Source organism: Balaenoptera ricei, chromosome 6, assembly GCF_028023285.1.
Source record: "Balaenoptera ricei isolate mBalRic1 chromosome 6, mBalRic1.hap2, whole genome shotgun sequence".
Lineage (NCBI taxonomy): Eukaryota > Metazoa > Chordata > Mammalia > Artiodactyla > Balaenopteridae > Balaenoptera > Balaenoptera ricei.
In genome coordinates this window covers 115,627,943-115,650,021 of record NC_082644.1, presented here as the reverse complement: position 1 = coordinate 115,650,021, position 22,079 = coordinate 115,627,943, and the positions used below count along the sequence as shown (strand labels likewise).

The 22,079-nt window shown below is 54.7% G+C and overlaps 2 protein-coding genes and 1 pseudogene across 13 annotated transcripts in view; all 3 read right to left on the bottom strand.

Moving 5' to 3' along the window:
- The window catches only part of ODF2 (outer dense fiber of sperm tails 2), a 30,655-nt gene extending 29,641 nt beyond the window's left edge, over window positions 1-1,014 (bottom strand). For 5 of the 9 annotated variants that reach the window (XR_009503779.1, XM_059925748.1, XM_059925749.1 and 2 more), the window contains exon 1: window positions 851-1,014. Coding sequence is in view for 4 of the 9 variants with exons in the window: in XM_059925748.1 (XP_059781731.1) it covers window positions 851-1,014 (164 nt within the window). In the remaining 5 variants the exon portion in view is untranslated. The remainder of the gene's footprint in view (window positions 1-850) is intronic. The other 4 variants (XM_059925751.1, XM_059925752.1, XM_059925755.1 and 1 more) reach the window with 1 other exon arrangement.
- Window positions 1,015-9,161: 8,147 nt separating this feature from the next.
- Window positions 9,162-9,646, bottom strand: LOC132367984 (peptidyl-prolyl cis-trans isomerase A-like; annotated as a pseudogene).
- A 1,765-nt stretch (window positions 9,647-11,411) lies between these two features.
- Window positions 11,412-21,881, bottom strand: CERCAM (cerebral endothelial cell adhesion molecule). Of its 4 annotated transcripts, none has more exons than XM_059925744.1 (13): window positions 21,421-21,873; window positions 19,819-19,985; window positions 19,584-19,703; window positions 18,891-19,025; window positions 18,532-18,736; window positions 16,206-16,325; window positions 15,888-15,964; window positions 15,688-15,794; window positions 14,693-14,825; window positions 13,201-13,328; window positions 12,879-13,082; window positions 12,234-12,486; window positions 11,412-11,927 (listed from the first exon to the last, which is right to left on the bottom strand). In XM_059925744.1, exons 1-12 carry the CDS (start codon window positions 21,833-21,835, stop codon window positions 12,234-12,236), a joined length of 2,064 nt encoding a protein of 687 aa, XP_059781727.1. In that variant the 5' UTR covers window positions 21,836-21,873; the 3' UTR covers window positions 11,412-11,927. The 4 variants fall into 4 exon arrangements, with proteins under 4 accessions (XP_059781727.1, XP_059781728.1, XP_059781729.1 ...); XM_059925745.1 differs by having other exon boundaries at window positions 19,584-19,701; window positions 19,875-19,985; window positions 21,421-21,664; XM_059925746.1 differs by lacking the exons at window positions 11,412-11,927; window positions 12,234-12,486; window positions 12,879-13,082; window positions 13,201-13,328 and adding an exon at window positions 13,555-13,730 and having other exon boundaries at window positions 21,421-21,879.
- Between the last annotated feature and the right edge of the window lie 198 nt (window positions 21,882-22,079).

The following is a 22,079-nucleotide window of genomic DNA, read 5'->3' as shown; positions in this document are numbered from 1 at the left end:
GCGGCAGAGAACCGCTAGGCTCCAAGTGGGCCCCAAAGGGCCGGAACCGGCGCAGGGAGCAGGAGGGATATTCGGGGCGGAGCCAGGGCAACTGTCTCCTAGGAGAAGGGCGTTCCCGGCAGAATAGACACCCGAGAAGACCAATAGTATTTGAAGGAGGAAGGAGTGGAGGCTGCAGGGGGAAAGGGGCGCTAAGCAGCGAGTGGGTGCCCCGACGGCACAGGGAAAATCCTCCCGGGCGAAGCAGCGGCCGCTGGGATTTAGTATCCGAGTTAGAGCGGGTTCGACGTCGGGTCGTGCAGGGGGCGGGGCGGGATCTTCGGGAGGCCCGCTGGACAGGTGAACCCACCCAACGGGGTAGGGCAGCGCGGAGGCGGTCCCCGGGGACTGCGCTGCCTACAAGGAGCCGGCAAATAACTGCCGGGCCGAGGCCCTCAGGGAGGGCGAGGCGGACGGGGCGACGCCCACCGGCGGGCAAGAGGGCGCGGGGCCAGTCTTCGTCGGCGGAAAGAAGGGACGACCACCCACCAGCGGGCAGGAGGGGACCAGTTTCTGCCCATAGAGAGAAGGGCGAAGCCCGGAGGGAGCAGAGCCCTGCCGGTGGCCAGGTGAGGAAAGGCCCGCCCGTTAGCGGGAGGAGGAGAAGGCCCGCGCCGGTGGGCGGGACGGGGGGCGAGATTCTGACGAGAACTGGACGAGCGCGCCGGAGGGTGCCGGCGGGGGCGGCCCGGGGCGGGCAGCGGGACCCGGCGACCTCGGCGGGGGCCACCCCACCCGTGGGGACCAGGCCCGGCGGCGGCCGCGGGGCGCCCGGGAGCGCCCTGGCTCCCGCCTGCCGGCGGCCTCTCACCAGGAGCGACACGGCTGCGCCCAGAAACGCCTCCTTATGAAGTCGTTGAAGTCGGAGGCCAGGGTCTTGCCATGGAGACGCCGCGGCGGATGCAGTCCAGCTCTGGCGGCGACTCCTCCCCGCTTCCTCCTCCTTTTCAGACACCCGGTCGGCAGCTCGCCCATTGGCCAGTTCAAACCCCCCCGGGAGCCTCTCGGGTTTCGCCATTTAGGCCCAGCCCCTGGCGTCACAGAGATGCCCCGCCCATCAGAAGCTCCGCCCTCTTCCGGGCCACGCGTAGCGTCGCCATGGAGACGCGCGACGCCACTGACGGGCCTGGCCCGGGCTTGCCTCTCCCGGGCTTGCCTCGCCGTTCATGACCTAGCTTTCCCCCCTACGCCATTTTTACCCTGCCTTCAGCCCTCATCGGTTCCCCTAACTCAGAGGAAAGCCCAACTTCTAGCCTACTCCCTCTGATTCATATTAGGCCACTGGGCTCAGGGGTCAGGAAACATGTTACTGTCCGGAGCTGCGCGCTGCTTCTGGAAATACAGCCCTGTCTCTCCTCCCCTGTTGGTGCAGAGCTGGAGCCCGCTTCTGCACACCACCCAGACTCTCTCCCCCTCCCACATCGCCTGTCTTTGTCCAGGCGGGAGGAAGTGTCCGCGTTCCCCTTGCTCCTCACTGCCCTCCTGCACACTGTATGCCGCTGTTGTGTACAGACCTACTCCGTTGAAGTTCTCGCTGAGTCTCCATCTTCTCAACTATGTTTCACTGTCAGCCAAGCATGGGGGGCTGTCACGTGGCTCACGCAGCCGCCCTGGATTCTGGGAGACTTTAACATCCTCAGGGCCATCCTGGCCTCAGTTCCTTGACATCCTCATCTCCATGACCTTCCCTGCACCTCAGCCATGCACTCCCAGGGTCACACAACTGGTCCACCTGAAATCTTAAGTTCCAGCTCCCCCCTCTCCAAACAGAACTCATTCTTCTGCCTTCCCGCCTACTGTCTAATGCTTATGGCGTTCATTCCTCAGTGTTAGGGAGCCCTCCACTCCCTTGCCCCGTTCATTTTCTCCCTGTTGAATAAAATGATGGATCCCCAATCCCTACTGTAATCCAACCTCCTGAGTCTCTGCAAAGAGCAAATGCACAAATCATTTCCTCCACCCTCAGCTGAGCTCTCACCACTGCCCAACAATGGTTTAATTTATCCCTGGACCCCCTCCGCCTCCCCACGTTGGCTTTTTATTTATCTATCTATCTATTTATTTATGTATTTTTGGCTGAGTTGGGTCTTTGTTGCTGTGTGCGGGCTTTCTCTAGTTGCGGTGAGTGGGGGCTGCTCTTCGTTGTGGTGCGTGGGCTTCTCATTGCAGTGGCTTCTCTTGTTGCGGAGCACGGGCTCGAGGCGCAAGGGCTTCAGTAGTTGTGGCTCGCGGGTTGTAGAGCGCAGGCTCAGTAGTTGTGGTGCACGGGCTTAGTTGCTCCGCAGCATGTGGGATCTTCCCGGACCAGGGCTCGAACCCGTGTCCCCTGCATTGGCAGGCGGATTCTCAACCACTGCGCCACCAGGGAAGCCCGCCATGTGGGCTTTTCCAAATCTTTGCCTCTTCCCCATCCCATATGACCACTCTCCTTTTTCATAGAGAAACATAAATTCATCCAGTGGAATTCTCTCCTTCTCCCACCTTCCCTCATCTTTAACTTCCCCCACCTTATCCACCCCGCTTCAGAAGAAGTGATGTCATTTTTGCTGCCCAAGATAACCTTCTTGTTTCCAGGCCTAGGTCAAACATCTCTGTAAAACGTCTCTTGCCACCCCCAACGCAGAGTTGTTGATCATTTCTCAGTGCTCCCACATTCAATGAACCAACATTTATTAAGTCCCTACTGTGTGCTAAGCCCAGGGTGAGGGACACCAAACCAACACATCCCGCTCGGTCTTCAAGGAGTACACAGCCAACCCCTGTAACGTGACCAGATGAAATGATTAAAGCTTTCCCCTCCCCACCCACTGAAGGATTTTGCCTCTGTGGTTTTGTCCCCTACCCACCATCTGAGGAGGGTTTTTCTCTGCCAGTGCAGTTCTTCGGGGCTTTTGTGATGGAGAATCTGAGAATGGACAGGACTGAGAGGTCACCACCCTCAACACACACACACAAATACACACACATGCACACACTAGAAGCGAGTGACAGGAAGGAGGAGGAGGAAAATCTTAGAGACAGGCAACAGGGAGGAAGGGGTGCTGAAGACAGGGGCGCAGGGACACCTGTAGTGGGTGAAGGACATGCGATGGGAAAGAGAACAGGAATTTTTCTTTAAATATTATTAATTTATTTATTTGTCTGTGCCGAGTCTTAGTTGCGGCTTGCGGGATCTTCTTTGCAGCACGCAGGATCTTTTAGTTGTGAGATCTAGTTCCCTGACCAGGGATCGAACCCGGGCCCCCTGCATTGGGAGCTCTGAGTCTTAACCACTGGACCACCAGGGAAGTCCCAGAGAAGAGGAATTTTTAAAGCATAGCTGTGGTCTGTATATCTGTCCCTTTTGTGGTGTTTGAGAAATGCAGGTAAAGAACTTGAGTTATTCTGATATCACTTTGGTTTTTGTGGGTTTTTTTGTTTGTTTTTGTTGTTGTTGTTTTGGCTGCATCAAGCGGCTTGCAGGAAGGACGTGCGATGGGAAAGAGAACAGGAATTTTTTAAAAAATATTATTTATTTGGCTGCGCCGAGCCTTAGTTGCAGCTTGCGGGATCTTCTTTGCAGCATGCAGGATCTTTTAGTTGTGAGATCTAGTTCCCTGACCAGGGATCAAACCCGTGCCCCCTGCAGTGGAAGCATGGAGTCCTAACCACTGGACCACCAGGGAATTCCCTGATATCACTTTGGATTGCTGGACCGTGTTTTCTGAATTCAAGCCACTCCAAGCCTGGCCAGCACTGGCCACTTTTTCTTTTAAGAGCACTACCTAGCACTGATGAGGACACTGGGAAACAAGCAGTCTCACACATTGCTGGTAGGTTTAAAAACTGATGTAACCGGACTTCCCTGGTGGCGCAGTGGTTAAGAATCCGCCTGCCAATGCAGGGGACACGGGTTCGAGCCCTGGTCCGGGAAGATCCCACATGCCGCAGAGCAAGTAAGCCCGTGCACCACAATTACTGAGCCTACATTCTAGAGCCCGCGGGCCACAACTAGTGAGCCTACGTGCTGCAACTACTGAAGCCTACACGTCTAGAGCCCGTGCTCCACAACAAGAGAAGCCACCACAGTGAGAAGTCCGCGCACCGCAATGAAGACCCAATGCAGTCAAAAAAAATATATATATATATAATAAGACAGATCAATTGTTGAATGTGGAAAGGTTTCCAAAACATATAGCTGAGAAAAGTAAAAGGCAAGGTGCAAAGCTGTAAGGCAACCATGATGCCATTTCTGTAGGAAAATAACCTGTGTATGTTAATATGTACATGTAAAAAAATCTGGAGGACTAGACACTGAACACTTAGGAGTGTTTATTTCTGGAAGGTGGAGTCAGAGATTTTTCACTTGTAAAGTGTAAATTTCTGTAATGTTTAAGTATTTTTGCAAAGGAATATGTTTTCAGTCAGAAGAAAAATCAACAGATTAAAAACTTGTTGGAGGGACTTCCCTGGTTGTCCAGTGGTTAAGACTCCACGTTCCCTGGAGGGGGAGCGTGGGTATGATCCCTGGTCAGGGAATTAGATATTGCAGGCCGCAACTAAGACCCAGCGCAGCCAAATAAATAAATAAATATTAAAAAAAAAAAAGGGGACTTCCCTGGTGGCGCAGTGGTTAAGAATCTGCCTGCCAAAGCAGGGGACACGGGTTCAAGCCCTGGTCCAGGAAGATCCCACATGCCACGAAGCAACTAAGCCCGTGCGCCACAACTACTGAGCCTGCACTCTAGAGCCCGCGAGCCACAACTACTGAGCCCACGTGCCACAAGTACAGAAGCCCATGTGCCTAGAGCCCGTGCTCTACAACAAGAGGAGCCACCGCAATGAGAAGCCCCTGCACCACAACGAAGAGTAGCCCCCGCTCACCACAACTAGAGAAAGCCCGCGCGCAGCAACGAAGACCCAACACAGACAAAAATAAATAAATAAGAAGAAGAAAAGAAAACTTTGTTTAAAAAAAAAAAACTTGTTGGAGAAGATAATCGTGATCTATTGGTTGAAAAACTAGATTGTAGGAATAGCAAGTTCAGTATAAGACCATGTATTTGTTTGGGAGGCTGAGGAGAGATGTAGATACATATTCACAGAGAAAAAAACTACAAATTTTGGGTGGAGGATATATGGGTGTTTCTTGTATTACACTTACATATCCTCTTTTTAAAACTGTGAACAGGGACTTCCCTGGGGGTCCAGTGGTTAAGACTCTGCGCTTCCACTGCACAGGATACGGGTTCGATCCCTGGTCGGGGAACTAAGATCCCTCATATCGTGAGAGGTGGCCAAAAATTTAAAAATAAATAAATAAAATAGAAAATAAAACTGTGAACAAAAGAGGGTATGTAATGTGTATTAGTTTCCTAGGGCTGCCTTGACAAAGTACCGCAAACTGGGTGAATGAAACAACAGAAACTAAACAGAACTAAACAATTCTGGAGGCCAGGAGTCTGAGACCAAGGTGTTGGCAGGGCCATGCTCCCTCTGAAGGTGCTTGGGAAGGATCTGGTCCAGGCCTTGGTCCTAGCTTTTGGTAGTTCCTTGGTAGCGGAACTCCAGTCTACCAATGGCCTTCTCCACGTGTGTGTGTCTGCATCCAAATTTCCCCTTTTTATAAGGATATCAGCTATAGCGGATATTAGGGACCCATCCTTCTCTAGTATGACCTCATCCTAACTAATTACAACTACAACAAATCTATTTCCAAATAAAGTTGCATTCTGAGGTACTGGGTATTAGGACTTCAACATATTAACTTTTGGGGGACACAATTCAACCCAAACATAATGCATATGTTCCATTTAAAGATGTATAATAAAATCGGGACTTCCCTGGCGGTCCAGTGGTTAGGACTCCGCGCTTCTACTGCACGGGGCACGGGTTCCATCCCTGGTCAGGGAAGTAGGATTCCTGCGTGCCGCGCGGTGTGGCCAAAAAATATAATAATAACAATAACAATAAAATAAACACTAATGGAGCCACCACCCAGCTTAAGTAAGAAAAGATTTTTTTTTTAAATTTTTAGCCAGAAGACACTATCTCAAAATGTTAACACTGACGATTTTAGTTTCCTCATTCTGTTTCTCTAAATTTCAACAATGAACATGGGCTTTTCTTGTTCGTTGGAAATAACCACAGGTGAAGGAGGAGCTGTCAGCTCCAGCGCTGGACCCAGCCCTGCGTGCAGCTCCCGCCAGGGGGATGGCCCGAGTCCTTAGGCTCTGGAGCAGCCTCTCCATTTGCTCTAGGGCCTGATTACCAGTTGTTTCCATCTTGGAGCACTTCCTCCAGGGCCCTGATGCAATGGTCACAGCATAACCCTGGGGAGAAGGAATCCGTGCTCCAAACAGGGTCTAACTTTTTCTTTCAGGTGACTTTAGAGATTTCAAGTCGTGGGTAGAGTAGGGAGAGAAAATTCTTCCAGGCCCTATCAAGGCTTGGCTCCTCTTGGACCTTTAACCAGCACCTCACTGACCCTGGGCCTCTGAGATTGGATGGACGCTGGACTCAGCTGAGAAGAGAGTCCAGGTTCTACGGTGGCCCAAAGCAGCGTTTCTCAAAGTGGGGTCCCTGTACCAGCGACATCAGCATCGCCAGGGAACTTGTTAGAAATACACATTGTTTAGGCTCCACCCCAGACTTACTGAATCAGAAACTGGGGGGCGGGGGGAGCAGCAATCTGTGTTTTAACAAGTTCTCCAGGTGATTCGGATGCACTGTAAAATTTGGACTCTAAAGTTTGAGAACCACTTCCTGGACCATCCGGGAGTGATCTTGGAGGGCAAATCTGGTCATGCCCCTTCATTTTAATGAAAGGGAAACAGACATTTTACAGAGAGGAGAAGGACCTGGCTCAAGGGGTACAGATAACTAAGTGACAGAGGCGAAATTGGAAATTAGATTACCTGTTTAGAGAGACACCCTCCTCTGCCCTGCCCCACTTTTTCCTCTGACTCAGGCAGACCACCCAAGTACATCCTGATTCACGGTCATCGTCTGGAGGGTCACCGTGATACCAGTGACCCTCAGTGCAGCACTCCCTCTGTGCCAGGCACTGTGCTCACCTGCATCAGCTCAATGAATCCTCACAACATCCGGTGAGGTTGGCTTGAGTATAATCCCACTTTACAGAGCAGAAGACTGAGCCTAGAGAGAGGTCAGGACACTTGCCCATGGTCATAGAGCTAGAAGGGGCTGAGACAACTCAAGCCAGTTTTCTCTGCCCGCAGGGCCTACGCTGTGACTAGTAGGTTTGCAGGGAGGGCTCTTCTCCAGCATTCCTTCATTTTTTTTTTTTTTTGGCCGCCCCGCTGTTTAAGGGGTTCCTCCTTAGTTCCCCCACCAGGGATTGAACAAGGGCCCTCGGCAATGAAAGTGCGGAGTCCTAACCACTGGACCGCCAGGGAATTCTCCAGCATCTACAATTCCGCTAAGAAACCAGAAGGAAGACAAAGAGCGCCCCAAGCAGGCAAAACGGTTGGCAAACAGCCAATGCCCAAAAGCTGCCGTTTACTCATAGCAAAGCCCCTTGTCTCTTGGTTTGCACACTATTGTGGCAGTAGCGGGGTGGGGGGGAAGAGCAGATTAGAAGTGGTCCAGCAGGAGCGAGAAGGAGACCTGGTTCTGGCCCCTGACCCATCCCCACTCTCACTTTCTCGCAGTTCTCCATGCCTCCCCCAAGCAGTGGGTATGCCTTGGAGCAAGACTTCCCAGCCTTTTTTCAGAGCAGGGCACCCACAGAAAACCAAAATATTTACACAACATCTGAGTAGTCTGGTGGGTAGTGGGGGACGTTTGGAAGTCTTGATGAAAATTTCATACTTCATTCTTCATAATATATATTAGGATTAGACACTGTGGTATAAAATATTAGGGAAGACTTTAAAGCTCAGTTTTGTATAAAACTTCCAAATAAAACATTATACTGGCTAAAAGAAGACAGACACAAAAGGCCAGGTACTACATGATTCCATCCAGGTGACAGTTTGGAAAAGGCAAAATCAGGGACAGCAAACAGATCAGTGGTTTCCAGGGACTGGGGTGGGAAAAGGGAATTGACTGCAGAGAGGCAGAGGAGAACTTTTTGGGGGGATGTATATATTCCATATCTTCATTGTAGTACTGGTGGCATGACTGTTTACATTTGTCAAAAATCATCAAAGTACAGAGAAAGACAAATACTGTATGATATCACTTATATGTGGGATCTAAAAAAAATACAACAAACTAGTGAATAAAACAAAAAAGAAACAGACTCCTAGATACAGAGAACAAACTAGGGGTTACCAGTGGGGACAGGGAAGGGGGAGGTGCAGTAGAGGGTTAGGGGAAAAACAGGGTTATTATGGAATTATATGAAATCATGTGTGTGAAACTTTTGAAAATTGTAAAGCACTATAGAATTTAAAGAATCATTCATTCAAAAAAAAAAAATCAAAGTAAATTTTACTGTATGTAGATTTAGCTACAGTTCCCAAACCTGTCAGCTCCTCAGAATCACCTGCGATAGTTTTGTTCAAAAACAGTCAGGCCTCACCCACAACCTACTGAATCAGAACCCTGGGCAGGAGAATTAGGAGGGGGCAGAAATCTGCATTTCAACCAGCTCCCCAGGTAACAGGTGGTGGAGTGTGTGGTTTGGGGCCAGGACTTCTGGGTCAGGACAGGGGATGCCAAGCTTCTATCTCCAGCCCAGACCCGACCCCTGAATCCCAGGCTCGTGTATCTAACTCCTACTTGACACCTGCACCTGAATCTCAAATGTAGCACATCTGAAAATGATCTCCTGCCCCACCCCCAAGCCAGTCCCCTGCCCCACACTCTGTAGTCTTCTCCATTTCTGTTGATGGCAGTTCCATTCTTCTAGTAATTTGGGTCCAAAACTTTGACATCATCATCAATCTGTCTATGTCTCTCTCTCTCTGTTGCTGTTTAGCTTTAATTTCATAATCATAAACTTAACTCTGCAATTCAGCTAGACTTGGAGCGGGGAATGGAAAATGTGAAACCCAAAGAACTGCAGCAAAAGCACAAAGATTATAGGATGCCACGAGCAGATGAGGGTGAGGGATGCTCTACCGAGCTACGGAAGGAGTGGGCTGATGTTTAAGATAAAGCACGAGTCAGATTTATTACAGTTGTCCACAGACAGCAGTGGTGAGCTTCTTGCTGGTCTTGCCATTCCTGGAACCAGAGTGCTCCATGGCTGCCACACCGTTCATGCCCTTTTCCACCTTGCCAAAGACCACACACCTGCCACCCAGCCACTCAGTCTTGGCAGTGCAGATGAGAAACTGGGAACCACTTGTGTTGGGTCCAGCATTTGCCACGGACAAGGTGCCAGGACCTGTGTGTTTCAGGGTGAAATTCTCGTCATCAAATTTCTCCTTGTAGCTGGATGCCACCAGTGCCATGATGGCACCACCCTGGCACATAAATTCCAGAATACTTCTGTGAAAGGAGGACCCTCATAACCAAATCCTTTCTCCCCAGTGCTCAGAGCACGGAAGTTTTCTGCTGTCTTTGGAACTTTGTCTGCAAACAGCTTGAAGGAGATGCAGCCCAAGGGCTCGCTGACAATGTGGAAGAACACAGAGGGGTTGACCATTGCTAGGCAGCGCAGGGAGCAGCTCCCAGCGGTGGCGTGTCAGTGTCTCCTCCTGAAATTCTGCTGCTGCCTCTCACCACCCCCACTGTTAACACCCTGGTCTGCGGCACCATCATGTCTCACTTGGATTATTACAATGGGTTTCTAACCCATCTCCCTATTTCTACCCCGGATCCAACTACAGTTCATTACAGCAGCCAGGGTAATCATGTTAAAATAAAAATTAGATTGTGTCATTTCTCTGCCTCAAACCCTCCAGGGGCTCCTCGTCTCAGAGTAAAAGCCAAAATGACCTCCAAGGCCCTCCGTGCTCTGGCCCTGACCTTGGCTCCATCACCTCCAGAACTTGGCTCCTCCTTGCTCGTTCTGCTCCAGCCACAGTGCCATCTTCCCTGTCTTTTGAACCTGCCAGTCCTGTTCCTGCCTCAGGGCCTTTGCATATGCTGCCCCCTTGGCCTAGAATGGTCTTCTTTCCCATATCCCCATACTTCGTCCCCTTACTTCCTTGAAGTCTTTGTTCATGTGTTACCTTCTCAGCTCATGCTTGATATTTCCTCCCTCATTTTGTTCTGTAGGACTTACCACCCTCCAATATTTGCTTCTCTGTTTTTGTCTGCCTCCCTCACTAGAACGTCAGCTCTATGAGGTCAGGGATTTTTTGGGACAGTTTTATTCACCGCTGTATCCCTAGTATCTAAACGTGGCCCATAGAGGGTGCTCAATAAATGTTCATTTTAATGAATGAAAGGGACGCCTGGAGCCTGGAAGGGAGAAGTGACTTACTCAAGGTCATAGCCATCCAGAATCAATGGCTTTTGGTCTTGGAATGAACAAAGCACCAGTTCCACAGCTCTGGCCCAAAGTCCTTCTCAGAGCCATGCCAGGCTCTGGAACCAAAACCAGGCCAGCGGGACCTCATCCCTGGTACGGGAGGAGGGAAAGCCCAGCCCCAGGGGGTGCCTGACTGACTCTGCCAGGACCCAGGTGCTTACAAGACCAAGTCAAGGGGCTGCATGAGGGAGAGGCTCCTCTGAAGAAGGAAACCTGGAGATGGCAGGTCCTGCGCTGGTGGAGGCCACGGCAGCTACAGACAAGACAAGGAGCCACCTCTCCATCCCCTCCGGCTGCCTGAGTGCAGGCACTGGAGACAGTTGCTGGGCCTTACAGGGGTGGGGAGGGAGGAAGGCCAGCAGTTCCCAAGCAGGAGAGCAGAAGAAGGTGAAGCTGCTGCAAGTAACCCAGAGCACAGGGGGCAGATTCCAAATGCCCCAGGCTCCCTTCCCGTTGTTGGCCCCAAACCAGCAGAGGGCGCCCTGGCCCACAAGGTCCAGGTTCTGCCACCTTGCGCCCTCTGGCTGCCACACTAGTTAGGGCGGGAGGGGAGCCCTGGATCTCCCCAGCCACTTCCAGGGAAGGGGTTCCAACTGCACAAGTGAAGATCCAAAGGCAGGGAGGCCTCAGCAGCCCTCGGTCTGGCCTGGGCCCAACCTGGCCAGCAAGGTGAGGCCGGTGATGACCATGACAGCCGCAGTGGGTAAAGCACTCACTGTGGGCTGGGCTCCAGGCCTGGCTACTTTATACCCACCTGGCCCGTGAGATACTTCTCCTCCCACCTCCACTTTACCAATGAGCAGACTAAGGAGGTCATGCCAGATCAATCGCCTGACTCCTTCTCTAGGCTGCCCTCCCCTCTCTGTCTCTCCACCTGCTCAACCACAGATCAGGAACGCCTCCCTCCCAGCCCTCAGGACACGCAAAGAGGCTCAACCATGAGTTAAAAAGTATAAAGTGCAATACCAGCCAGCTTTTATTGAGGGCCTACTGTGTGCTGGGACCTCCTCCCACCTCCCTGCACTTCCCACTGGCCAGGGAAGAGGGTGGCAGGTGAGACCCATGTGTCAAGCTGGGTAGGGAGCTGAGGTGGAGGTAGAAGGCGGCAGAGGGGCCCCAGCAGCTGGGTCCTTAGCTGGGGGCAGGGCTCCTGTGTCCGCCCAGCTTGAAACTGAAGGCTGGGGACCCTCCCTTCTTCCCTCCACCCCAGGCCCTGAATCAGGCTGGCAAAGTAAGAGGGCCTGTGAGCCCTGCCCTTGTGCTACGTGACCTTTGGGGAAGGGGACCCATCTCTGAGTGGTTTCTCCCAATGGAAGACGGGTCCAGAGGGCAGAGTGGCCATGCCCAAGGTGGCAGCCAGGTCTCTACTGGGTCTATGGTTCCTGGTGGCGGCTCTTGCTCTGCTCCCTGGACAGCTACGGCCTATTCCCGGGTGCGTCTCTGGAGTCACCACCCTGACCTGGTGGGACGAGAGAGGTAAGAGGAGAGAAGTAGAAAGAACTAGAGTTGGACAGTGAGAGACAGAGACAGAAACAGACACAGAGATAGTGAGAGACACAAAGAGATAGAGATAGACAGAGAGAAAGAGAGCGAGAGAGAGGGAGTTAGAGGTGGACAGAGAAATGCAGACACAGTCAAAGATACAGAGACAGAGAGAGAGAAAGCCCGAGACAGGGAGAGGGAGAGAGAGAAGACAGCTGAGAAGAGGAAAGGGAGACCCAAACACAGAGTCAGTCGTTAAAGGGGAGAGAAAACCGAGGCGCACCTAGAGCTCATCCTGTGGGTGGGGATGGAGGCTGTGCCCACTGCTGCCGGCCAGGTCCAGGCGGGGGTCCCGCAGGGTCTTATAAGAGCCACTCCAGCTGATGAGGCGGCCGCTGTCATCGTCCCAGGGCGAGGACGTCTCTGTGTCGCTGAGCCACTCAGCGTCCCCCGCGTAGTGGGTGGGAGCAGCGAGCAGGGGCCGGACTGAGAAGGCCCGCAGGTCCCGCGGCCAGAAGTGTGCCTTGTACTGCTCGCTGGGAGGCGGGAGGCTGGCTCAGGGGGGCTGGGGTAGGCCCCTCCACCCAGACCCATGCCAGCCCGGAGCCAGGCACCTCACCCCTAGAGCACCTGACCGCCCTCCCCATCTAATCCTGAGGCAGGATTTCTCTTATCCCCATTTTCCGGATGGGGAAACTGAGGCACAGAACAGGAAAATCGCTTGACTGAAAACCACAGGGCATCACAGAATTCACACATAGATTGGTCTGACTCCAAGGCTAAGCTGGGCTATTCCTTGGTGACCAGAAGGAAGTGACTCAGCCCTGCCAGCCTCAGTCTCTCCACCTGCCCAGTGAGGGGACTTACTACTTGCTGAGGTGGGCTCTCAGGACAGACTGACCCTGCCCTGCCCCCATCTGAGGCTCACTTGGGGTGCTGGTCAAACATGATGGGTAGGAACTCATCCACGGGCAGCATTCGGCGCAGGGGCTGGGAGGCCAGCAGCTTGCGGGCGCCGGCCAGGCTCAGGACGTACGCCAGTGTCCAGTAGGAGTAGCTGGCCACCACCAGGTGCGGCAGCCCCTCCACGGCTGCCTCCTCCTCAGGGTTCACCTGCTTCCGGCCGAGGTAGCTGCAGGTGACACCAGGGGTCCCAGGAGTCACTGTAGATGTCCCAGGACCCCTCAGGAGGAGGAAGACCCCTGGAGGCCCACCCCTCTCCCTGGCCCCTGGGGGCAAAGGCTGCCTACATCAGGTCCCAAGGAAGTTTCTCCGCCTCCACCTCCTTCATCAGCTGCTCCAGCCGCATCTTGAAATTGCTCTCAAAGCGCACGTCATCCTCAAACACCACGACCTGGGCCAGGCCCCGGGCAACCACCTGTGGTACACGGTGGGGGAGCCTCTTTAGACTCGGGCTGTCCCCTCCCACCTGGCTGACCCTGACAGACGCTCCTGGCCTCAGTTACAGGCCGAATGCTCAGCCCTGGCTGCGTCGCTCAGCTGCTGAAGGCTGGGGGGACCTCCCTTCTTCCCTCCACCCCTGGCCGCGAATCAGGCCGGCAAAGCAAGGGGGCCTGTGAGCCCTGCCCTTGTGCTACGTGACCTTCGGGGAAGGGGACCCATCTCTGAGTGGTTTCTCCTGATGGAAGACGGGTCCAGAGGGCAGAGTCTTGCTCTCCAAGCAGATCACAATGGCAATCAGAACCCTTGCTGCAGTCACTGAGCACTGGGGCCACAGTGTTCATCTCCAGGGACCCTCAGGAGGTACGATGTCCCCGTACTGCAGCAAGGAGATGGAGACACAGGGAGATGAACCCACTCGTCCAAGGACACACAGCCAGGAAGTGGCAGAACTGGGATCTGAACCGCATCTGCTGGACTCCAGGGCCTGGCTCCTCACTTCCGCCTCTGGAGCTTTCCTCGAGGAAGCTAGGCTTGGGGGAGGGGGGTGGAGGAAGACCCTAGCCCCACACATCCCTGAGAAAAAATACTTTTTGTAACTTTTGGAAATGTGAAAAGAGCATGAGATCAGCTCAGTAAGTGGTGAAACGTACATCATCCTTCAATCTGTTCAGAGGTAGCAGAAAAGCAGAAATATAAGCTCACACGCCCATATTCTGGCTACAGTAGAAAATAAAAACAAGGAGTGAGTCTGTGCTCCACCTCCTGGAGGGGGCGCCCCTTGGAGGGCCAGGCCCGGGTCCTCTCCTGCCGTGTCCAGGCAGTGACCTCTCCCGGGCACTCACACCCCAGCCCTGGGCTGAGGCCGCTTGGCCAAGCCCTAGGCCTTTCTTCTTCCCACACAGAACACACCCAACTCCTTCAGCCCCAGGGCCTGTGCCCGCACTGTCTTCCTCTGCTGAGAAGGCTCTTCTCCCTGCCCCTCAATGGTGAGGCCCACCCTGACCCCACAGGAGGCCAGGAGGCCAGGCCAGTCCGCACTCTCGAACAACCTGTACATCCCCCCTCCGTGGCAAGCTTAGTTCTTTCTTGATTTCTGCGCCTTGCTCTGGTCGCTTTGCCCCAGGAGGGACCGGCTGCATTCTTCTTGTTCACCTCCGTGTTCTCAGAGCAGAAGCTCTCCTAGCACACAGTAGGTGCTCAGTGGAGACCGCAGGGTGAATAAGGTATAGGGTTGGGCTCTTAGGAGGCTGAAAGCTGCTGGCCGGGTCTTTGTTAGTGTGCTCGGTCAACCCCCGGTCACACGAGTGCTGGCACAGAGCAGTGGATGGGGGTCCTCACCTCCTCCCAGATGGAGTAGTGGCTGAGGAAGCAGCCCACCTCGCCCTTGGTCAGCGTGCGGCCCGAGTAGGGGTCCTGGTAGCCAGGAAGCAGGTCCACGCCGAGGTTCCTCATGACACTGCTGTTGAGCATCCTGAGGCAGATGGTGTAAGGGGGTCAGGGGTGCCCGCCAGGGACCTGTCCAGGGGGAACTGGCCTGTGCAAGTTGCGGACAGTCACACTGGAGTCTGGTTGGAAGAAGGCTTCAGTCTTGTTACTGCTTCGTGTGGCCTGAAGCCATCAGTGACTGGACCTGGAAAGCCACTGCCACCTTGCGCGGGGGGGATCCTAAGGGGAGGGGGCAGCAGTCTGAGGGGGACATACCCCAGGATGAATGCGGGGAACGTGGCAGATACTTCTTACGCAGCGGCCCAAGCGAAGGATGGACATCCTGCAGTCCACAGGGCTGGGGCATATGCAGCAAACAGCAGTGGGCACGTGGGGCCGTGTGACCCCTGGTTGCCGGGGGAACACGACTGGCCTGCTCCCACCCCCGCCCTGCCCATCAGGGACCTAAGTTCAGGATGGAAAAGAATAACCCTGATAATCGTAATGAAGACATTATTAACCTTTGGGATACTTACTACATTTCAGGCCCTGGCTAAATCTTCACTGAACCCTTACAAACCCCTAAGAGGAAGGCAGTTACTCGCCGTTTACACAGTAGGGCTGAGAGATGGAGGTCACGCAGCTGGTGACCACGCCCAGAAGCTCCAGACCCTGGGCCTTAACCACTGTACTCTCCTCCCTCAGGTGGGCTGAGGGAGGGCAGCCTGTCCTGTTCTGTCTGCCCTGCGACTCCCCGAGACAGAATTACTCAGGCCCTGTTTGAACAGCTCCTAGAACGGCAAACTCATTCAGCTCGTTGTCTGCTTTTCCCACCCCCAGGGAGCCGTGATGGACCACCCGGTCCCCACCGGCTGCACAGGGTCCTGTCCCCACCCAGTAAGCCTCACCGGCCGTCCACGGCATCCACCAAACGCCCAGAGATCTCCATCTCCCAGAGCGAACTCAGCATGCGTTCTCTGCGGTCGGGCCGGCGGGCCAGGCTGATGACAAACACCTGGAGGAGGAGGGGAGGCAGGGGAGTGCGTGCAGGGGGAGGGGAGAGCCCACCCACCTCCTGGCCCCAATCCTGCAGGCCGGGAGGACTTACCTCATCAAACCCCATCTTGCTGGGCCTCTTTGGGGGCCGGGACACATGAGCTGAGGCCCACATGGGGGGCCCATCCACTGCAGAGGAAAGCAACCCCCCATCAGGAGTCCCTACTGGCTCTAGTCAGCGGCAGCCCTGGAGTCCTAGCCCCCCTCGTTCCTGCCCCTTGGCAGAACACCCAGCAGGAGATCACAGAATCCACCTGCCTCCATTGTACGGATGGGCAGACTGAGGCCCAGCGGGAAAAGGGACTTGCCCAGAGTCAGGGAATGAGCTGGGGAGAGGCTTCAACCCCAGCAGTGGGGAGAGGGGACACACCCAGCGCTTCCAAGATCAGGTGGATGAAGTTGACTCTCTCATCCTCCAGCCCCTGGTGGGATTTCACAGGCACGTTCATGTACCCATAACGGTGCTCGTTGCACACGTGGGCCGAGACCCCTGTGGAGAGAGGCGGAGTGAGCACTGGAGTGCAGGGTAGGGCTCTCAGAACCCAGATGGGAGGTCCTAGCCCCAGTCCTGCCAGTGGCCCACCACGTGAGTCCTCTCTGGGACCCGGCGTCCCCACCTGGGCTTGGAGGGAGAAACGGCTTGGCTCAAACAATATCTAAGGGATCTTCCTGCCGAAATGGTTTATTCATGCAATAGACGCGTCTAGAGCACCAGCTGGCTGCTGGAACGATGGTGGTGAGAAAGACAGACAGTCCCTGCCCTCGGGGGATCAAGGTGAGGAAGGAGCAGGCAAACTCACACCTGGCTACAGCCACCTGATGCCACCGGGCGTTGCTCCACCCCCTAAATCTTTCCCACCTCTGCCCATCCCCCCTCGCCAATCCAGCACCATCACCTCTTGCCCAGATCCCTACACTTAACCCCACCCCCTCGCCTGCCCCCACCATGCTGTCCTCCACCTGGCAGCCAGAGTGGCCTTTTTTATTCCTTCAATGTTTATCATCTTTATTATAATTATTTATTTAGCCTTTGTCTTCTATAGACTGTGAGTCCTCCAGGGCAGGCACATGGTATCTATTAAAAAGTTAACCCCAGGCCCAGCATTGAGCACAGAGCCTGGCCCAGTGCAGGTGGTGGAAGCATGAATGATGGAGACAAAACCCCTGTTCACGAAATTCCTACAAACCGCTGACCAATAAAGAGCAGCTGATACTCAAAGCAGAGGTAGGAATGAAAAAATAAGGAAATAGGGAATTCCCTGGCGGCCTAATGGTTAGGATTCCGTGCCTGGGTTCAGTCCCTGGTTGAGGAACTGAGATCCCACAAGCCGCCCGGTGTGGCAAAAAAAAAAAAAAAAAAAAAAGGAAATACTTTTCTTCTTCTTATTTTTTTCTCCATGTATTTGTTTCACTTTCACTTGCTTTCTGCACTTGGTTTTTTTTTTCTTCCTGCATCTCTGCACTGCAGATGTTGCCAGCACCTCATGCACAAAAAAAAAAAAAGATGACACTCTTCTCCCTGGACACTTCTCACACTCTGCTTGCCCAAGTGCAACACTTCTTGATTAAATCATCACTTCTAATTCACCTCGCCCACAAGCAGAGTTCTCCACCCACCAGACAGCCTTCATGTCCTCGCCATCCGTGAGTACACACTGTGAAATACATTCTCTGTAGCGTTCTCAAGATCTTTATTCCAACAGCAGTATCTCTGTCTCACTCTCAACTTCGACTCTTCCTCAGAACTGGGTTTATCCCATCCAAACCCAAACACTTTTTCTTCTTTTTGTTTTTTTTTTTGGCTGCGCTGCACAGCTTGCGGGATCTTCGTTCCCTGACCAGGGATCAAACCTGAGTCCTCAGCAGAGAAAGCACAGAGTCCTAACCACTGGACCGCCAGGGAATTCCCCAAACCCAAACACTTTCTAGTAACCTTCATCTTAAAAATAACCACCAACAACAGAATGATATTTTCTAGTGTTCAAATCCAATCATGTGATCCTCTGATGGCTGCCCGACACCCACAGGCTAAAGACCAGATGCTGGCCCATCAGGTCCACACAAGCTGGCCCCTGCCTACCTTTCCTGCCTCAGCCTGCACCATGCCCCCTTTGTTTACTGTGCTCCAGCTGCCTGCCTCCTTGCGTCCCCTGCCACCACAGGGCCTTTGCACCTGCTGGTCCCGTTGCTTAAAATGCTCTGTCCTGCTCTGTCTACCTTGTTAATGTCTGCCCATACTTTAGAGCTCAGCCCCAAAGTTTACATCCTCCAGGAAGCCTTCCCTGACAGGTTAACTCTAGTCTAAGCTCCCAAAACATCTATAATCAAAAAGCTCTTCTTCCTGTCATTGTGATTGGACATTGATTTGCGTGATCCTTTGATTGACTGGACTGGAGGATCCAGGAGATCAGAGACTGCCTGATTTTACTCACCACTGTCTCCCCAATGCCTGGCACCTGGTAGGTGTCCCATAAATATTTGCCTAATGAAGGAATACATGAAAGTGCCATGGTGGGGACAGCCAGAAGGACATCTAACCTACTGGGGCAGTGGGCCCAAGAAAGGCTACGACCTGATGGACAAACAGGAATTAAAAAGATTAATTGCAGAGTGGGGAAGGGCACGCCAAGCAGAGGGAATAGCATGTGCAAAGGCCTAGAGGCCTGGAAGAAATGCTCAAGGAGAGCTGTCCTCACCAGCAGCCTGACAGGCGTAGGCGAAGATGATGATGTCGTCGAAGGGCCAGGTATAGTTGGGGTGAGGGGGGTAGAAGCCCAGCCGTTCTGTCCCCTCCGCCCGCAGGGATACCAGGAAGGTGGAGTGGACCATGGGGACACGGAAGCAGCCCCGGCGCTGGCGGTTCTTGGTAGGGAAGTAGTCGGCTGTGCGGCGGTAGTAGCCCTGGGGAAGGGGTGGCTCCGGGCCGTGAGAGGGCACCCCTCCATCCCCAGCACACTGCTCCCCTGCCGGGGCCCACAGACCCTAAGGCCTTCAGTCTCTCCACATCCCTCCTCCCAGACCTCAAGCCTCCTGAGGCCCCCGAACCCGGCCTTACCTGGGGGGTGATCCCACACCAGAAATTGGAGTAGTAGGTCTGAGAGTCCAGCATCGGGGCCACCACGGGCAGCCCCTGCTCGATCAGAAACCGCAGTGTCTGGTTGTTGGTCAGAATGTTGTCCGTATCTGCAAACTGTGGGGAGGGGGATGTCACAGGCCCCAGCCTTGTCTGGGCTGCGGTCCCCCAAGGATTCACTGAGTGGGATCATTCCAGATTTCCAGAAACCCAGAAAGTCTCCCAGGATCCAACAGGGTTCCCTCAGAGAGGTCTAACCTATAAACCAGTAGATCCGTTTCTGGACCAAGGATCTAGTCTGGGGCACTGGCTCGGGGATTGGGTCCAGAGATTACACCTGAGTTGCTGATCTAAGAACTTTATCTGAAGTTTTAGGAAGTAAATCCAAAGACGTACTCTGAGCTCTAGTTCTGGGAACTAGGCTCAGTTTATACTCTGGGCTCTAGCCCAGGGATCGAGTCTCAGTATATACCCTGGGCTCTGACTCAGGGATCCAAGCTTAGTACCGAGTCTGAGCTCAAGCATAGGGATCCAAGCTCAATATCTGATCTGGGTTCTGACCCAGGTTGCTAGCTGAAGGAGCCAGCCTACAGGTGGTTAAGTCACGCCAAGATTTCTGTCAAGGACAGGTGCCACCACCTGTGGGAAGCCCAATTGTAGGCCAGGCTTCCTTACCAGGATATAGTCGGCCCCCCAGTCCCTGGCAAAGGTCAGGGCTTCCTGTTTCAGCTCCATCAGAAACTGGTGCCTTTCTTTGGTCCAGTGCTTAGGGCCCTCTTCGTCTGGGTAGGACCTGAGGGGGTAAAACGATGAGATGTTCCCATGGGGTAGGTGCATGTGGTGTCCCTCTCTGCAGGGCAGTAGACAGAGCCCTGGTCTGGAGGCTGTGGCTTGGGGCTGTCCCTTTCCTTCTCTGGGCTGCAGCTGTCGTCCATCTTCCCCAGAACGTTCCCCTCAGGTCACCACCTGGGCTCCCCCTCAGGCCTCCAGACCACAGCGGCATAGTCGTCGCCCACAGCAGCCAGCCACTCCTGCAGCATCTCTGTGGTGTTGTCCACGTTGTGGTCTGTGGCACACCTGAGGACACAGGAGGAAGAAGGGTGAGGGGGCACAGCCACCGAAGGACCAAACCCTGAGGTAGCCTTGACCCCTGGAGCACCAACACTTGCAGGGCTGGCCTCTCCTGGGAGCAGAGGAGGCAGGTGTGCTCCAGAGGAAGGCAGGAAGCCAGGTCCCAATCATAGGTCTGTGATCCACTGTGTGACCTCAGGCAGGTTCTGACCCTCTCTGGGCTTCACTTTCTCCCTGTAACTTTAAGCTGTCCTGGCATGCTCAGGGGCTGAGATGACAGAACTCGAATGCATTTTGAAGGATGAAAAGTACCTCAACTTTGAGGAACATACCTGCCACATTCTCTGGTTACCTTCCTTCCCTGCTGTGTGACCACAGGTCAGGCGCCTCCACTCTCTGAGTCAGGACTGGACATAGGAGCTGCTGCTTCCCTCCACCAGATAGTTGTAATAACGACCAAACCACACTCTGAGCGTCCCTGAGAAATGCTGATGGGCTCGAGCTCCGTTGCCACCACGAGTAGCCTCTCTGAAGGGGCTCTCATGACAGAGGGGGGTGCAGGGGGCTTAGCCAAGAGCCCAGGTTTTAGGTGATACTGCCCCTTTAAGTCAATTCCCCAGAAGTGAAGATTAACTACGTGTCAAGTCTTCTATGGGTGGGAACTAACTAACTCCCAAACTAGTAATTGTGGGCAGCCTCCCCAGGCCACTGGCTCCAACCCAGCCCAACTCTGATGTGTTGGGGAGGGAGGGTAGTTTGGTCATTTCTCTCAGTTTATCCCCAACCTCAGCTTGGGACTCCTCCCTGCTCTGGCTTCCACAGACTGTGGCCTCTGATTCCAGTGCCCTGTGGGGCCGCCTAGGGGGAGAGACTGCAGGAAGGGGGCTTTGCCCTTGGCCGCAGGCCCCAGCCCCTCTCCTGAGAGAGGCTGGAACCAGCCCAGGGGAAGGGGGAACGGGTGTGACTTCCCCATAGGGCAGCATGGAGCCCAGGGCTGACAGCACCCTCACGGGCTCCCCAGGAACCCGGAGACCTGCTGGTCTGTGCCACATCGGGCCCCAGGGGACGCCAGCTGCTCCTGTCTGCTCCACTCCAAATCAGGCCAACCACAGGTCCCACGGGTTCAGTTTCAGCTCTGAGGGCTAGGGCAAGAGGGACCGGGCCCAACTTACACCCAGAGGAGGTCCCAAGAGGAGGAATAGGGGCCAGAATTAGGGAATGGTGTCCCTGTGTCAACCTAAGGCCTCAGAGGTCAGTCTGCAGGGCCAGGGGGATAAGGGGTCCTGTCCGGGGACACGGGTTGCGGAGGGCCTATCTGCGAGGGAGGGGCCTGTCTGGGTGGTGTCTGGGCAGCGATCAGATGGGGCCATCTGGAGCCCGGACTGTCGGTGGGGTTGGGGGATAGATGCCCGGTGGATGCCAATGCCCGGGTCTCTCTCACCAGAGGGCCAGCCTGGCCCGGGGGTAGTCCAGCCGCTCCAGCGCGCCCAGGTAGTGGGGCAGAGAGTGCTCGGCATTGCGGGCCAGGATGGCAAGGACCACGGCGGGCAGCGGCGGTTCTGCGACGCCCGCAGCCTCGAGCCGCGGCCCCAGCAGGAGCAGCAGCTGGAGCAGCGGGGCGGCGGGGGCAGCGCGCATGGCGGGCGCTCTGGCGGCTGCGGCGGCCCCCGGGACTCCCAGCCCGGCCGAGGGTAGAGGGCGGGGCGGGGCGGCCCGGCCGGGGCGGGGCCTAGGGCCGGGGCGGGGCCGAGGCGGGCCCGGAAGGGGTTGTGGGGGGCGCACCCCCCAAAGAGTGGACTCCCACTCCCAACCCCTATTCGTGGATTCTCAAGTGTCCTCTCCTCGACCAGGGGCATCGCAGGGCCAGGGCCCGGACACCAGCCCCGGACGCGATCCAGGAGCAGCTCCCTCCCGGCTGGAGGGTCGTGGGGGACGGCATCCGAGCCGCCCGGGCATCTCAGAATGCTCGACTACGAATCCCTGGGCGTGCAATCGCCAGAATCCGGCTCCACTGAGCGCCCCTGAATCCGGATTCCCTGGCCATCCATCTGACCCTCCGCAGACCCCGCGGGGCGGGACCCACTGGGCCGCGGCCTTTCC

What these genes read in the sequence shown, in the direction of transcription:
- CERCAM (XM_059925744.1), bottom strand. Translation starts at nt 21,835, where the DNA reads ATGCCCCTGGTCGAGGAGAGGACACTTGAGAATCCACGAATAGGGGTT. An exon ending in GGTGTGGGATCACCCCCCAG is followed by an intron (nt 18,737 to 18,890) that starts GTAAGGCCGGGT and finishes CCCCTTCCCCAG; the next exon opens with GGCTACTACCGCCGCACAGC. An exon ending in ACTACTCCATCTGGGAGGAG is followed by an intron (nt 13,329 to 14,692) that starts GTGAGGACCCCC and finishes CGTGTACCACAG; the next exon opens with GTGGTTGCCCGGGGCCTGGC.